The sequence below is a fragment of the Pecten maximus genome, chromosome 2, assembly GCF_902652985.1.
Source record: "Pecten maximus chromosome 2, xPecMax1.1, whole genome shotgun sequence".
Classification (NCBI taxonomy): Eukaryota; Metazoa; Mollusca; class Bivalvia; order Pectinida; family Pectinidae; genus Pecten; species Pecten maximus.
In genome coordinates, this window is record NC_047016.1 from 31,643,930 (window position 1) to 31,660,168 (window position 16,239).

The 16,239-nt window shown below is 37.6% G+C and overlaps 1 protein-coding gene across 7 annotated transcripts in view; it reads left to right on the forward strand.

Moving 5' to 3' along the window:
* Positions 1–16,239, forward strand: part of LOC117321788 (ras-specific guanine nucleotide-releasing factor RalGPS1-like) — a 101,901-nt gene that overhangs the window by 31,848 nt on the left and 53,814 nt on the right. For all 7 annotated transcript variants that reach the window (XM_033876351.1, XM_033876352.1, XM_033876353.1 and 4 more), the window contains one exon: positions 7,966–8,069. In XM_033876351.1, the coding sequence (XP_033732242.1) occupies positions 7,966–8,069 (104 nt within the window). The remainder of the gene's footprint in view (positions 1–7,965; positions 8,070–16,239) is intronic.

The following is a 16,239-nucleotide window of genomic DNA, read 5'->3' on the forward strand; positions in this document are numbered from 1 at the left end:
GGAGGATGTGGTGGGATATGATTGGGTGTTAGTGAAGGATTGGAGGATGTGGTGGGATATGATTGGGTGTTAGTAAAGGATTGGAGGATCTGGTGGGATATGATTGGGTGTTAGTGAAGGATTGGAGGATCTGGTGGGATATGATTGGGTGTTAGTGAAGGGTTTGATGATCTGGTGGGATATGATTTGGTGTTTGTGAAGGGTTGGGGATCTGGTTGGATATGATTGGGTGTTTGTGAAGGGTTGGAGGATGTGGTTGGATATGATTGGGTGTTAGTGAAGGGTTGGAGGATCTGGTGGGATATGATTGGGTGTTAGTGAAGGGTTGGAGGATCTGGTTGGATACGATTGGGTGTTAGTGAAGGGTTGGAGGATCTGGTGGGATATGATTGGGTGTTAGTGAAGGATTGGGGATCTGGTTGGATATGATTGGGTGTTAGTGAAGGGTTGGAGGATCTGGTGAGATATGATTGTGTGTTAGTGAAGGGTTGGAGGATCTGGTTGGATACGATTGGGTGTTAGTGAAGGGTTGGAGGATCTGGTGGGATATGATTGGGTGTTAGTGAAGGGTTGGGGATCTGGTTGGATATGATTGGGTGTTAGTGAAGGGTTGGAGGATTTGGTGGGATATGATTGGATGCTAGTGAAGGGTTGGAGGATGTGGTGGGATATGATTGGGTGTTAGTGAAGGGTTGGAGGATGTGGTGGGATATGATTGGGTGTTAGTGAAGGATTGGAGGATCTGGTGGGATATGATTGGGTGTTAGTGAAGGGTTGGAGGATCTGGTGGGATATGATTGGGTGTTAGTGAAGGATTGGAGGATCTGGTGGGATATGATTGGGTGTTAGTGAAAGGTTGGAGGATCTGGTTGGATACGATTGGATGCTAGTGAAGGGTTGGGGGATCTGGTGAGATATGATTGTGAGTGAAGGGTTGGAGGATCTGGTGGGATATGATTGAGTGTCAGGGTCTAGTTTGTTTTGACTGGACTGGTTGTAGGTGTAGAAGATGTGTGTGATGATTATTGATCCAGTGTTATATATATACAATATATGTTTGTGAAGAATAAATATAGATTGACAATAAATGCTGTCTGGGTGCTAGCACTAGCAAATTGCCTGCATAAGCATGGCGGTTGGACCAGTGTAATATAGGGTTAATATTGCTTGGTTGAAAATAGACCAACTTCCTAATAAAGCCTTGTGCTAAACTTTGCTATGCCTTAGTGTACAGAAACTATCAAGTTTGGGTCCATTTGTATCATTAACCAGAAGGATTCAATGTTGTAAGATCTGTTCAATCAATACGTAAGTTGATTGGTGTGACAGCTAAGTGCTTTTTGATTGCCTTCATCCAGATGTCACTGTATAATTTGCACTAGGCTACATATATATGTAAATCTCAGTCTGAAATATTTTGCTGAGTGCTGGACTTCTTTAAAGCTCTCCAGCCACTAGTAACCGTGAGAACCTAAAAATATGATTCCAACTCCCATTATGTATATTTCTTACACTCTTACTGTTGGGTTTATATTTTTATTTTGGGTCACTTTGTGTAAATTTTATGCCAAAATAATTCAGAATTTGCTTTTCATCATAGTCCTAGTTTTTCCAAAAAGCATTGTTTGTTGTATGTAAATTTATTTATTTTGCAACCATTGCAAACCAAATTATAACAACTTGTATTAATCGCACTTGTTGGCCTGGATGGAAGCTTGGGAGGGCTCTTATGGTGTGAGGAAACGGGAGTACCGGAGAAAATTCTGGTGTCCATACTTTTTTCACACCAGATTGGGGAATCAAACCCAGGCTGGCCCAGAAAATCCTTGTGATTGGGCAGGTACAATGTAGGTGAAAGTACTGCCGAATGTTTGTCTCCTACTACATTAGATAAGATTGTAAGACCATATTGTCACTTATAAGTGATTCAGATGGTAATGCCCTCTTCCAACTGTACCTATATAGTTTTTTCCATCAAGTTCTACATCCATTTTATACATTTTAACTATAAACATTGTCTGTATCTATCTTTCATTAAAAAAATGTGGGAGTGTTTCAAAATTTGATTTAGTATTTTGAAACTAAGATGTATGTTCATCATCAGGAACTACAGCATGACTGGTGTTTATCTAGGCAGATGATATAAGTCATCACCACCTATCTGTGAATGTGCCAAGTTAATGTATTACAGCCTCATGGCCCTGAAAATGGAACCATTCTTGAGAGATTGTTTACAAAAAACCTGTGATATTTGTGAAGTTGCATGCTATGAAGTTTGTGGTTTTGAATGTTGTATACAATGTAAGGTATGATAGACTTATCTGTCTACCTTGTTCCCTGTATTCAAATGTGGAGCCCGGTGGGATTACCTGGTCCAGGGTAGTGTCTAACGACTGTCAATGGTCGGCTTTAACTGATCTAGTCCCCTCATTACAGAGTATTAGTTTTCTGGTCCAGATGATTAAGATCTGTCAATTAGTTACACACATCAGGATGATACCTCAAGGCCAGCTATACAACAATTAATATTGGCCAACTGACTTGCACCCATTTACTGGTAACACATGGGAATCCTTTCCCCCAAAGCATTGTTGATTGCATCCATCCCTTATATTTAGGTACAGTCTTACTGCATCAACTTGTTACATCAAACACTAATTCACTGTTCGATAATGTAAAACAAAATAAATAAATAAAAAAACATAAAAAGCCTGTGTTTCTACTTTCTCTGTTTACCCTAGAATTTAGTGCTTATTCTTGTCATTTTGTACCTATGTATTGCATAAGATTTTCCCTCAAAGGATATATGCACCTGGTACAGTCGATCCATCTTATATTTTAACTGGGATATTACAATAACTGGGATAGTATAATAACCAAGCAAGCAATTATATGTCCCTTGAACTGGAAGTTGGGCCAATTAAGATCATAGGACTAAATGTAGAAAGAGATATATACATTGCTGTGGTGCAGCTTTTCTCCAATGTATTTTTCCTTCAAACAATATCTGAATAACCAAACAAATGAAGGATGAAGGGCTATCAAGTTTGTTGACATTGATTCACTTTCAACCACTCAGTGGTGGACTGTGTTAAAATCTGAATTCTTCAAATAAATAACTTGAGAGATCCAAGGTCTGGATGCATTTGGTAGCTGGCTAGAGGCTTTTGTTTGAAGTTTGTTCTAATGAATGACCTAAGCCAACTTTCAAGGTCAAAGGGCCCAATTAAGTGTTAACATTTTTAAATGAGATATAAATCTAATACAATATATATGATGATTTTGATATACTGAAAAGTATATATCTACAATTATCTTGGATCCACATTATAAGGGGGCCGTGGTGGCTGAGTGGTTAAGGTGTACCGACACTTTATCACTAGCTCTCCACCACTGGGTTGCGAGTTCGAAACCTACGTGGGGCAGTTGCCAGGTACTGACCATAGGCCGGTGGTTTTTCTTCGGGTACTCCGGCTTTCCTCCACCTCCAAAACCTGGCACGTCCTTAAATGACCCTGGCTGTTAATAGGACGTTAAACAAAAACAAACCAAATCCACATTATAAGCCTAGATCAAGTCACATGCCACAAATAAAACCAATTCTCTTCATGCCGTAGTTGCAGAACAGGTAAATCAAACATTGGGTCTCCTGTTGGAAGGTAGTTCAGTTATGAAGTACATTTTATTAGTACTGTACAGTCACATTATTTCATTTCAAAATATTTTATTCAATCAAACATTTGAATTAATTTACATACAATATTTCATAATAGAGATAGAATCTAGATATGAAAATGGATTGGACAACAGGCTAAGCCTATACTGGTCCTTTCCGTTCTTCCACAGTCTGATTTGTGACCTTGACCCCTGATTATCTTGACTTGGCATATGTGGCCAGACACATCCATTGCCCAATCATTTGACGAGTTTTGTTTTAAGATGCTACTGGTCATGGTCTAATCACCTAAAACTATTCTATGGATTTTATCAAAATTTGGTCAGAAGTATTAATTGTTGGTCCTGTAGAACTCCAGTTAACTGTATCAGTGGAGGATGTTTCCTATATCACTAATTAGTGTTGTATTGCATTTTGGAAGGCATTAACTGAACTACAGAGTCTGTGATTTGTTGATGACATTAGAATGTAACACTTTTGAGAAAGCATCAGCTGTGTATGTGGGTGGTAGGTGGAGTGGCTGATGCTGTGCCTTAATTATTGGGAAGTAGGTTGAGTGGTAGATTTCTGGCCCATCCTGTTGTAAAAAAAATTGCCAATGTTTGGTTTTTGTGGCAAACTGTATTTTATGTCTATCCTGTGTCATTTCCTTATCTAATCTCATGCCACACTGTGTTACATAACTATACATTACAGTCCCCAAATACATTACAATTCTCAGATCCCTACAGTAAAGGACATTAATATTCCGAGCTGATGAGAGAAATGCTACAACTGATACATTTATGATATGCCATTTTCATTCTGCTAATGAAGAATGACCAAATTATATGATCATTGATATTGACAAAATCGGACTTTATGGACAAGACTTTTGGTCACTATGACGTCTCCTAGTGGATTGGAAAATGTTCTTCATACAACTGTCAGACTGTATAATGTTACGTAAGCTCTGCCATTTCGCCTGGTGTTTCGGAGGTCATTATGGGTTGTATACTGGTACAGCCTTCATAAGATCAGATCAATGCTGCAATGCATCACTGATGAAATAACATCATTCACTTCTCAATTTTGTTAAGACTCAGTCTATATTGTATGATGCAAAGTTAGCTTTGATATTTAAGTGTTACATATGTTTTAGAAGGTTGCTTTGACTTGGTAGTACATATACTGATGATTGGCAGAGGTTCAAAGCTAAAAGCACTGTACTGTAGCAGTCATGGCAGGCCAATTAGTGGGCTATAATGTCTATAGCCAGAGGGTCCATGGCAACTGACTAGACCATCAGTAGATCTCTATACAAAAACATGGATTTAAAAAGATAACAGTTATTATACTTAAAAAGAGTCATGAAACTGTTTTCATAAAAAGAGTCATGAAACTGTTTTCGTATAAATTTCTTTTGTCACAGATCTATCAAAATAATAAGGGCAGCGCACATAATGCTTTCACTCAAATTAGAGGGTGGTCTTATTATCATGAGGACAATCAAATTGCAAAATTCTTGGAGCAGCACTTTAGTAGTGAAGGGTTTACCAATAGATACTTATGGTTATAACAGGAGAGGAAAATGCAATTACCAAACTGGGACTCAAACTTGGAATGCCTGAACTCCAGGGCTTTTTCTCACTGGTTTTGGATGAGGCCTTTTTGTCTCATTTTGGGAAGAAAATTGGTGAATTGGGAAAGATTTTTTCGGAAGTAAACAACAAATTTTAAGAATTTGGCTGAAATATGAAATAATTGCTATTGGGAATGGGGTCCATTATTGGTCCAAAAAAGCCCCCAGAAAAAGCGCTGGAACTCAGGAAAGACACTCAAACCATTTGTTTACGTATACTTGGATATCAACATTTAGGTCAGTCCAATTCTGCTACATTCCTCCCTGTTTCAACACAGTCCTCGACCCTGAAGACATGCACAAGCTTATTTGGACACAAAATGTAACAAGAGAGGAAAAATGCAGCAACAGGACTCTAACCCATGACCTCTGAACTCTAGATGGACGCTCTAACCATTTCAGCTACCTCAGACCACCAACACTTAGTCTAAGCCAGTTACGCTACATGGTATCACAATAGTGGTTTTGTGATAGAATAGTCTTAGTCAAAAGACATGAGAAAATACATGAGAAATGTAAAATGTAAAAGGACTAGGAGTGAGGCGGTGTGGCTTGTACATAGTGTTTCTTTGGCTTAGGCGGTAGAACTTGGGATTACCATACTGGAGAACCAGGGAACCTGCTGGTTCGATTCCTTTCTTGGCACTGGACAGGAATGTGTTTTTCTGTGTACTTTCACATTGAGATGCCCCTGTCTGTCTGTGTCAATTAATTGTCCAAGTCTTCAGAATTTATTGGAGAAGACACAATTGGAATCTGTCCAGATGTCACTGGTAGCCACAGAGGTCATGCATGGGGTCAAGAGGTCATCAGGGAGATGGAGCTTTATTGTAGAGTTTATAGTGGTCACTTCAATTACGATGGAAACTTTAAAAAGAGCCCAAGGCCTAAATGTCCTACAATGGATTTCACACTATCTCATAGGCACTAATGGAACTTCCACTCTGATGGACATAGGCTGGTTTTACCAGAATTGTAATTAGGAAATGCTTGAATAATTTTCAGGTATTTCTTATTACCTGTTCTGCCAATTGAATTCCCCGGGCTGAAAAAGTAACAGCATGAATTAGTAATTATAGAAAAGCACTGATATAATTATTAGAGAGGAAAAGACCAGATTTTCTGGGTTTTACTATTAATTCAAGACTCAAATATTTGTTGCTAGCTAGGTTTAGGTGTGTTGTATAGTGGTGCACTTACATTGATCATGGAAGTTTTGTATTTATTATAGACATGCTAATGTAAGCCAGTACCAGTGATATAAAATGGTAACAGTCACGCAATATTTTCACAAGTATTAAGATAAATCTCTTATCTTAAAATATGTCACACTTACATCATAAGTTAAATTAGCAAATGTCCTTTTCATTAAATGTATGATCATGACTTCATCCAGAACTAACAAAGCCACTATATTGTATGCATTCAATCATCCTGCCCAGTAGGATGGGTGTTAGAATAGTACTTGCTGCCCCCATTGTCATGATTCGTAAGTGGCAACTAAATTTTTGCCTTTAGTTGAACGTTGGCCCCTATGAGGAATCCTTTGGGTCCTAGTCCCTTGGCTAAAACATACCAGAGTCTATAAAATTGGTAGTTGCTACTCCTGCTTAGTGCTCAGAATTTTGGGAGTTTGATGACTGGTTTGCCCATTGTCAGTATAATCTGACTGGATGGGTTGTACTGCTGGGTATATGGCAGTATGCTTCAGTGAGGTAGCACTATAAAGTCGGTATAAGTTCTGTGCTATCATAAGGAGACAAACACCGACATACCACAGGGGAGACTGTCCTTAAATAACCATAACACATGTACAGCAGTTGATAACCAAAACCATGCAAACTAGTCTGCAATAATCAGTCACTCAACCAAATATGTTGACTTCATAAGTTATTTTATGGTAATTTAATGGACAACAGGAAAGACTTTGGTACACCATATTGAATACTTGTATTATATACCTGACAAAGTCATCTAAAAATCAACAAATCTAGGGATTCCTGAAAATGAAGAGATAAGGAAGGTAATTACTGCTGCCCCATTATGTAGTAAGGACCTTCACCTGGTCACATTTACAATTGTTGGCATATTACTATGCTTCTCCTGGTACCTGAGCAAATTAAGACCCACTTATATTGATTACTATGCATAATACCTAGGGCATATGATATGATATATCCTTAAATATTTAAGCCCCATCCCCTAGTGAAAAAATTAAAAGTTTGGGGATGACATATATATAAGAAAAAGGAATCTGTCCATGCGAAGGTTAACCTTTAAAAAATATCTTTATTTTTTGTATATACATGTATATATATGTATATATATGTATGTGTGTGTGAGCTACTTTTATCTCTTACTATTTTGTGGACAGGGGCGTAATTGCGGATAGATATAGTATTTCTTTTTAACGGCATATCTTCTGCTGTTTCTAAAAGCAATAAGGACCTAGCTGTAGGGTTGTAGTATTTTGGCATACAGTGAGCTTGAGATGGAGGGCAGTTTAACGATGATGACCTTTATTTCAATGTCACAATTATACCTGGGGAACGCGTTACTGTTGATCAAAAGCACTTTTTTATAGACCAATTGTCATCATATAAACATGTATGACTTATGTCACAATTGACAAAATGTGTTTAATGTAGTCCTCTGTTGCTTTCCTCAGAATGCTGTGAAGAGGCATGGATCCTTCACGGAGAGTGTGAATCGCCTGGCCGTGAAACATGACCGGTTTGTACGGAGGCTGTCTGACTCCTTCTATTCTGTGAGGTAGGTCTCCATGCAAGCTTTATTCATTGTGTCACTACAGCTGTGGATGTGGATATTTTAATGACCGGGAATTACTCCAGGGCACAACAACACCAGATGAATTTTGTGATTAATTCCTGTCATCCCATTCTCATGACATTTCTATATTTTGAGTTAAATGTTACATTTCCTGGATCTACAACTCAACAGAGACCTGTTTCAATCGATATATGATTTAGTTTCAGGGTTGATTTAGACATTAAAGTGTTGCCAGTAATTAATTGTCAGACAGATCAACCCGTAATAACAGTGAAATATAGACTAGACTTAATTATCGGTGTAATAACTAGACAAAGCTAATTAATAAGTCTGCCATGTCAGTGAAATTACCCTTGCCATGTGAAACCTGTGTTGGTTCTGTAATGAAGAAAGATTTTCATCTGATATGTAAGGTTAATGTACATAGGATCAGCTTCTTAGTACATTTGCCTGGTGGGCGAGACTTTCATCCTCCATCTGCCTTTTGAGGGCCAGGGATACAGATCTATACTGAGCAGTGCCAGACCTTTAATGATGAACTGCTATCCTCAGTGCACTGTGTACATGTTGTTGGTAGGATGGGAGGATGTGGGGGAAGGGAGATAACTCCAAGTAATGTCACTTTAGGATTTTATGACAAAAACGAGAACAAGATTTGTTATTTATATATCATATACAGGGGACAGTAACTATTATAATGTATCAATTGTTGTTGCACATAACAAATGCAAACCATTGTTATATGATATATCTAATTGCTGATAGTGTTTCAGCAATATATATAATATTATAGGACTACTACAATAGTCAATAAAACTTTTAATACTTATTTTATATTAACAATTCAATGAAGATTCATTGATCTGCTTCTCTCTTCGTATATCAGTTTGCAAATCACTGTTGTCAAGATGAGATAACCAAATGGTGTTATTCTCGTTCAAAAATACTGGCCCTCTGTCAATACATGTTGCAAAAGGAGAATATGTGAATATTAAAGGATAGCAACTGTCATTATAGGATAGCAACTGTCATTTTAGGGTAGCAACTGTCATTATAGGGTAGGAACTGTCATTATAGGATAGCAACTGTCATTATAGGGTAGCAACTGTCATAGGGTAGCAGCTGTCATTATAGAGTGGCAACTGTCATTATAGGATAGCAACTGTCATTATAGGATAGCAACTGTCGTTATAGAGTGGCAACTGTCATTATAGGGTAGCAACTGTCATTAGAGGATAGCAACTGTCATTATAGGATAGCAACTCTCATTATAAGGTAGCATCTGTCATTATAGGATAGCAACTGTCATAGAATAGCAACTGTCATTATAGGGTAGCAACTGTCATTATAGAATAGCAACTGTCATTATAGAGTGGCAACTGTCATAGGATAGCAACTGCCATTATAGGATAGCAACTGTCATAGAGTGGCAACTGTCATTACAGGGTAGCAACTGTCATTATAGGATAGCAACTGTCATTATAGTGTGGCAACTGTCATTACAGGGTAGCAACTGTCATTATAGAATAGCAACTGTCATTATAGAGTGGCAGCTGTCATAGGATAGCAACTGCCATTATAGGATAGCAACTGTCATTATAGAGTGGCAACTGTCATAGGATAGCAACTGTCATTATAGAGTGGCAACTGTCATTACAGGGTAGCAACTGTCATTATAGGATAGCAACTGTCATTATAGAGTGGCAACTGTCATTACATGGTAGCAACTGTCATTATAGAATAGCAACTGTCATTATAGAGTGGCAGCTGTCATAGGATAGCAACTGCCATTATAGGATAGCAACTGTCATTATAGAGTGGCAACTGACATTATAGAGTGGCAATTGTCATTATAGGATAGCAACTGTCATTATAGAGTGGCAACTGTCATTATAGGATAGCAGCTGTCATTATAGGGTAGCAACTGTCATTATAGGATAGCAACTGTCATTATAGGGTAGCAACTGTCATTATAGGATAGCAACTGGCGTTATAGGATAGCAACTGTCTTTATAGGGTAGCAACTGTCATTATAGGATAACAACTGTCATTATAGGGTAGCAACTGTCATTATAGGATAGCAACTGTCATTATAGAGTGGCAACTGTCATTATAGGATAGCAACTGTAATCATAGGATAGCAACTGTCATTATAGAGTGGCAACTGTCATTATAGGATAGCAGCTGTCATTATAGGGTAGCAACTGTCATTATAGAGTGGCAATTGTCATTATAGGATAGCAACTGTCATTATAGAGTGGCAACTGTCATTATAGGATAACAACTGTCTTTATAGAGTAGCAACTGTCATTATAGGATAGTAACTGTCATTATAGGGTAGCAACTGTCATTATAGGATAGCAACTGTCATTATAGGGCAGGAACTGTCATTATAGGATAGCAACTGCCATTATAGGATAGCAACTGTCATTATAGAGTTGCAACTGACATTACAGGGTAGCAACTGTCATTATAGGTTAGCAACTGTCATTACAGAGTGGCAATTGTCATTATAGGATAGCAACTGTCATTATAGAGTGGCAACTGTCATTATAGGATAGCAGCTGTCATTATAGGGTAGCAACTGTCATTATAGGATAGCAACTGTCATTATAGGGTAGCAACTGTCATTAAAGGATAGCAACTGGCGTTATAGGATAGCAACTGTCTTTATAGGGTAGCAACTGTCATTATAGGGTAGCAACTGTCATTATAGGATAGCAACTGTCATTATAGAGTGGCAACTGTCATTATAGGATAGCAACTGTAATCATAGGATAGCAACTGTCATTATAGAGTGGCAACTGTCATTATAGGATAGCAGCTGTCATTATAGGGTAGCAACTGTCATTATAGAGTGGCAATTGTCATTATAGGATAGCAACTGTCATTATAGAGTGGCAACTGTCATTATAGGATAGCAACTGTCTTTATAGGGTAGCAACTGTCATTATAGGATAGCAACTGCCATTATAGGATAGCAACTGTCATTATAGAGTTGCAACTGACATTACAGGGTAGCAACTGTCATTATAGGATAGCAACTGTCATTATAGAATAGCAACTGTCATTATAGAATAGCAACTGTCATTATAGAGTGGCAATTGTCATTATAGGATAGCAACTGTCATTATAGGATAGCAACTGTCATTATAGAATAGCAACTGTCATTATAGAGTGGCAATTGTCATTATAGGAAAGCAACTGTCATTATAGAGTGGCAACTGTCATTATAGGATAGCAGCTGTCATTAAAGGGTAGCAACTGTCATTATAGGATAGCAACTGTCATTTTAGGGTAGCAACTGTCATTATAGGATAGCAACTGGCATTATAGGATAGCAACTGTCTTTATAGGGTAGCAACTGTCATTATAGGATAGCAACTGTCATTATAGGGTAGCAACTGTCATTATAGGATAGCAACTGTCATTATAGAGTGGCAACTGTCATTATAGGATAGCAACTGTAATCATAGGATAGCAACTGTCATTATAGGGTAGCAACTGTCATTATAGGATAGCAACTAGCATTATAGGATAGCAACTGTCTTTATAGGGTAGCAACTGTCATTATAGGATAGCAACTGTCATTATAGGGTAGCAACTGTCATTATAGGATAGCAACTGTCATTATAGAGTGGCAACTGTCATTATAGGATAGCAACTGTAATCATAGGATAGCAACTGTCATTATAGGGTAGCAACTGTCATTATAGGATAGCAACTGGCATTATAGGGTAGCAACAGTCATTATAGGATAGCAACTGTCATTATAGGGTAGCAACTGTCATTATAGGGTAACAACGGTCATTATAGGATAGCAACTGCCATTATAGGGTAGCAACAGTCATTATAGGATAGCAACTGTCATTATAGGGTAGCAACTGTCATTTTATACCCTAATAATGAGATTATTCATAAGTTCATCTGCACAGAATAGAGAGGAATTCTGTGATCATTTCTGACACACGTGAATACACATGAGTACTCATAGTCATACTCGAAATAATGAACATGTAGATAGTGTAGAGAATAATGATACAGAGATTCTACTCACAGTTGTATCCAAATTGTTAAAAAGTTTTATTTAAAAAATATAGACTGGAATATACAAATCTACGGTATAATGAATTCCCATCAATAGGTTTGGGTACAAAAGTTGAAGGTCACAACAATGTCTCTCAGGTATAACTTGTCACAAGGCTTTGAAAAAAAAATAGAAGAATTTTAAAATTTATTCTCTGTCATTTAATTAAAAATAAATAAACATACCACAAAAAAAAATTGCTGACTGATAATTGTATTTGACATAATTTGCAAAGAGTTTTTCGTATCGGTGCAGTATTCATCACTTACTTGCCATCCTTTTGATATTTTGCGGTAAGTGTGCATAAAAATTAAACAAGACACATAAGTTTTTTATGGCTTGCAACTAATTCACACAAAAGCATCAATTGAACTATAACAACTACATTTGTACAACAATTACGCTAACAGTCAAAACTTAACCATAAGACCAAAGCCAGGAATTTTTACCTGTGACAATTTGATGCCAGGATGTTCAACTAAAAAAAAAAAAAAAAAATTGGTATAATTTCAAAACTGCAGTATTGGATTCAACAGTGTTCAAAACATATGTGTTTAATTTATGAAGACAAAGTAAAAAAAATAATCAGGGTCGAACAACACATTTGACTCATCTGATGTATTCAATTCAAGCCTATTCTACACAAGCGAGTTTTTCTGTTCTATATTAGTACGAACTCTTTGACCTGAACGACTAGTGTTTTACTGTACAGGTATTTATAGGCTGTTTGTTGTGTAAGACAACCTTGGTTATTCCATTGGTAATATTGATCCTGATTACCTACGGGATCTGTGTATTACAAGCATGTTTCAGTTAAGTTTTCAGTTGCTGATGTGTATCCCTGGAGGCACATCAAAAACTTTACTCACACACACACATTTGCATTATGCATTATTTCAATGAAACCTTTTGACATCCGGAACCTCAGCTAATAGTTGCAGTGTCGATAGAATGCAGTTCATGTCATTTCTAGTGGGTTTTTTCATCCGTCTTTTTGCTGATCTCAGGATTATTTGATTCTTGTAACATACAGAGACTTCTTGTGTGGAAGACATTTTAGACCTTTTGGATTATGATTTGTTCTGATCAGAAAAAAAATGGAAAAATGAATAGTAAAATGTGTCTAAATACAGACTTGTCTGATTGAAGTAGGATATTGATTTACCAGCCCTGGGGAATACACTGTCAACTCGAGGAACTAGGTAATCCTTGTTGTTACTGATGATAATACAGACACTGTCAACTTGAGGAACCAGGTAATCCTTGTTGTTACTGATGATAATACAGACACTGTCTTCTGTAGGAACCAGGTACTCCTTGTTGTTACTGATGATAATACAGACATTGTCTTCTGCAGGAACCAGGTAATCCTTGTTGTTACTGATAATACAGACATTGTCTTCTGTAGGAACCAGGTAATCCTTGTTGTTACTGATAATATTACAGACACTGTCTTCTGTAGGAACCAGGTAATCTTTGTTGTTACTGATGATAATACAGACACTGTCTTCTGTAGGAACCAGGTAATCCTTGTTGTTACTGATGATAATACAGACACTGTCTTCTGTAGGAACCAGGTAATCCTTGTTGTTACTGATGATAATACAGACACTGTCTTCTGTAGGAACCAGGTAATCCTTGTTGTTACTGATGATAATACAGACACTGTCTTCTGTAGGAACCAGGTAATCCTTGTTGTTACTGCTGATAATACAGACACTGTCTTCTGTAGGAACCAGGTAATCCTTGTTGTTACTGATGATAATACAGACACTGTCTTCTGTAGGAACCAGGTAATCCTTGTTGTTACTGATGATAATACAGACACTGTCTTCTGTAGGAACCAGGTAATCCTTGTTGTTACTGATGATAATACAGACATTGTCTTCTGTAGGAACCAGGTAATCCTTGTTGTTACTGATGATAATACAGACACTGTCTTCTGTAGGAACCAGGTACTCCTTGTTGTTACTGATGATAATACAGACACTGTCTTCTGTAGGAACCAGGTAATCTTTGTTGTTACTGATGATAATACAGACACTGTCTTCTGTAGGAACCAAGTAATCCTTGTTGTTACTGATGATAATACAGACACTGTCTTCTGTAGGAACCAGGTAATCCTTGTTGTTACTGATGATAATACAGACATTGTCTTCTGAAGGAACCAGGTAATCCTTGTTGTTACTGATGATAATACAGACACTGTCTTCTGTAGGAACCAGGTAATCCTTGTTGTTACTGATGATAAAACAGACACTGTCTTCTGAAGGAACCAGGTAATCCTTGTTGTTACTGATGATAATACAGACATTGTCTTCTGTAGGAACCAGGTAATCTTTGTAACTGATGATAATACAGACATTGTCTTCTGTAGGAACCAGGTAATCTTTGTAACTGATGATAATACAGACACTGTCTTCTGTAGGAACCAGGTAATCCTTGTTGTTACTGATGATAATACAGACACTGTCAACTCGAGGAACCAGGTAATCTTTGGTGTTACTGTTGATAATACAGACACTGTCTTCTGTAGGAACCAGGTAATCCTTGTTGTTACTGATGATAATACAGACACTGTCTTCTGTAGGAACCAGGTAATCTTTGTTGTTACTGCTGATAATACAGACACTGTCTTCTGTAGGAACCAGGTAATCCTTGTTGTTACTGATGATAATACAGACACTGTCTTCTGTAGGAACCAGGTAATCCTTGTTGTTACTGCTGATAATACAGACACTGTCTTCTGTAGGAACCAGGTAATCCTTGTTGTTACTGATGATAATACAGACATTGTCTTCTGCAGGAACCAGGTAATCCTTGTTGTTACTGATAATACAGACATTGTCTTCTGTAGGAACCAGGTAATCCTTGTTGTTACTGATAATATTACAGACACTGTCTTCTGTAGGAACCAGGTAATCTTTGTTGTTACTGATGATAATACAGACACTGTCTTCTGTAGGAACCAGGTAATCCTTGTTGTTACTGATGATAATACAGACACTGTCTTCTGTAGGAACCAGGTAATCTTTGTTGTTACTGCTGATAATACAGACACTGTCTTCTGTAGGAACCAGGTAATCCTTGTTGTTACTGATGATAATACAGACACTGTCTTCTGTAGGAACCAGGTAATCCTTGTTGTTACTGCTGATAATACAGACACTGTCTTCTGTAGGAACCAGGTAATCCTTGTTGTTACTGATGATAATACAGACACTGTCTTCTGAAGGAACCAGGTAATCCTTGTTGTTACTGATGATAATACAGACACTGTCTTCTGTATGAACCAGGTAATCCTTGTTGTTACTGATGATAAAACAGACACTGTCTTCTGAAGGAACCAGGTAATCCTTGTTGTTACTGATGATAATACAGACATTGTCTTCTGTAGGAACCAGGTAATCTTTGTAACTGATGATAATACAGACATTGTCTTCTGTAGGAACCAGGTAATCTTTGTAACTGATGATAATACAGACACTGTCTTCTGTAGGAACCAGGTAATCCTTGTTGTTACTGATGATAATACAGACACTGTCAACTCGAGGAACCAGGTAATCTTTGGTGTTACTGTTGATAATACAGACACTGTCTTCTGTAGGAACCAGGTAATCCTTGTTGTTACTGATGATAATACAGACACTGTCTTCTGTAGGAACCAGGTAATCTTTGTTGTTACTGCTGATAATACAGACACTGTCTTCTGTAGGAACCAGGTAATCCTTGTTGTTACTGATGATAATACAGACACTGTCTTCTGTAGGAACCAGGTAATCCTTGTTGTTACTGCTGATAATACAGACACTGTCTTCTGTAGGAACCAGGTAATCCTTGTTGTTACTGATGATAATACAGACACTGTCTTCTGAAGGAACCAGGTAATCCTTGTTGTTACTGATGATAATACAGACACTGTCTTCTGTAGGAACCAGGTAATCCTTGTTGTTACTGATGATAAAACAGACACTGTCTTCTGAAGGAACCAGGTAATCCTTGTTGTTACTGATGATAATACAGACATTGTCTTCTGTAGGAACCAGGTAATCTTTGTAACTGATG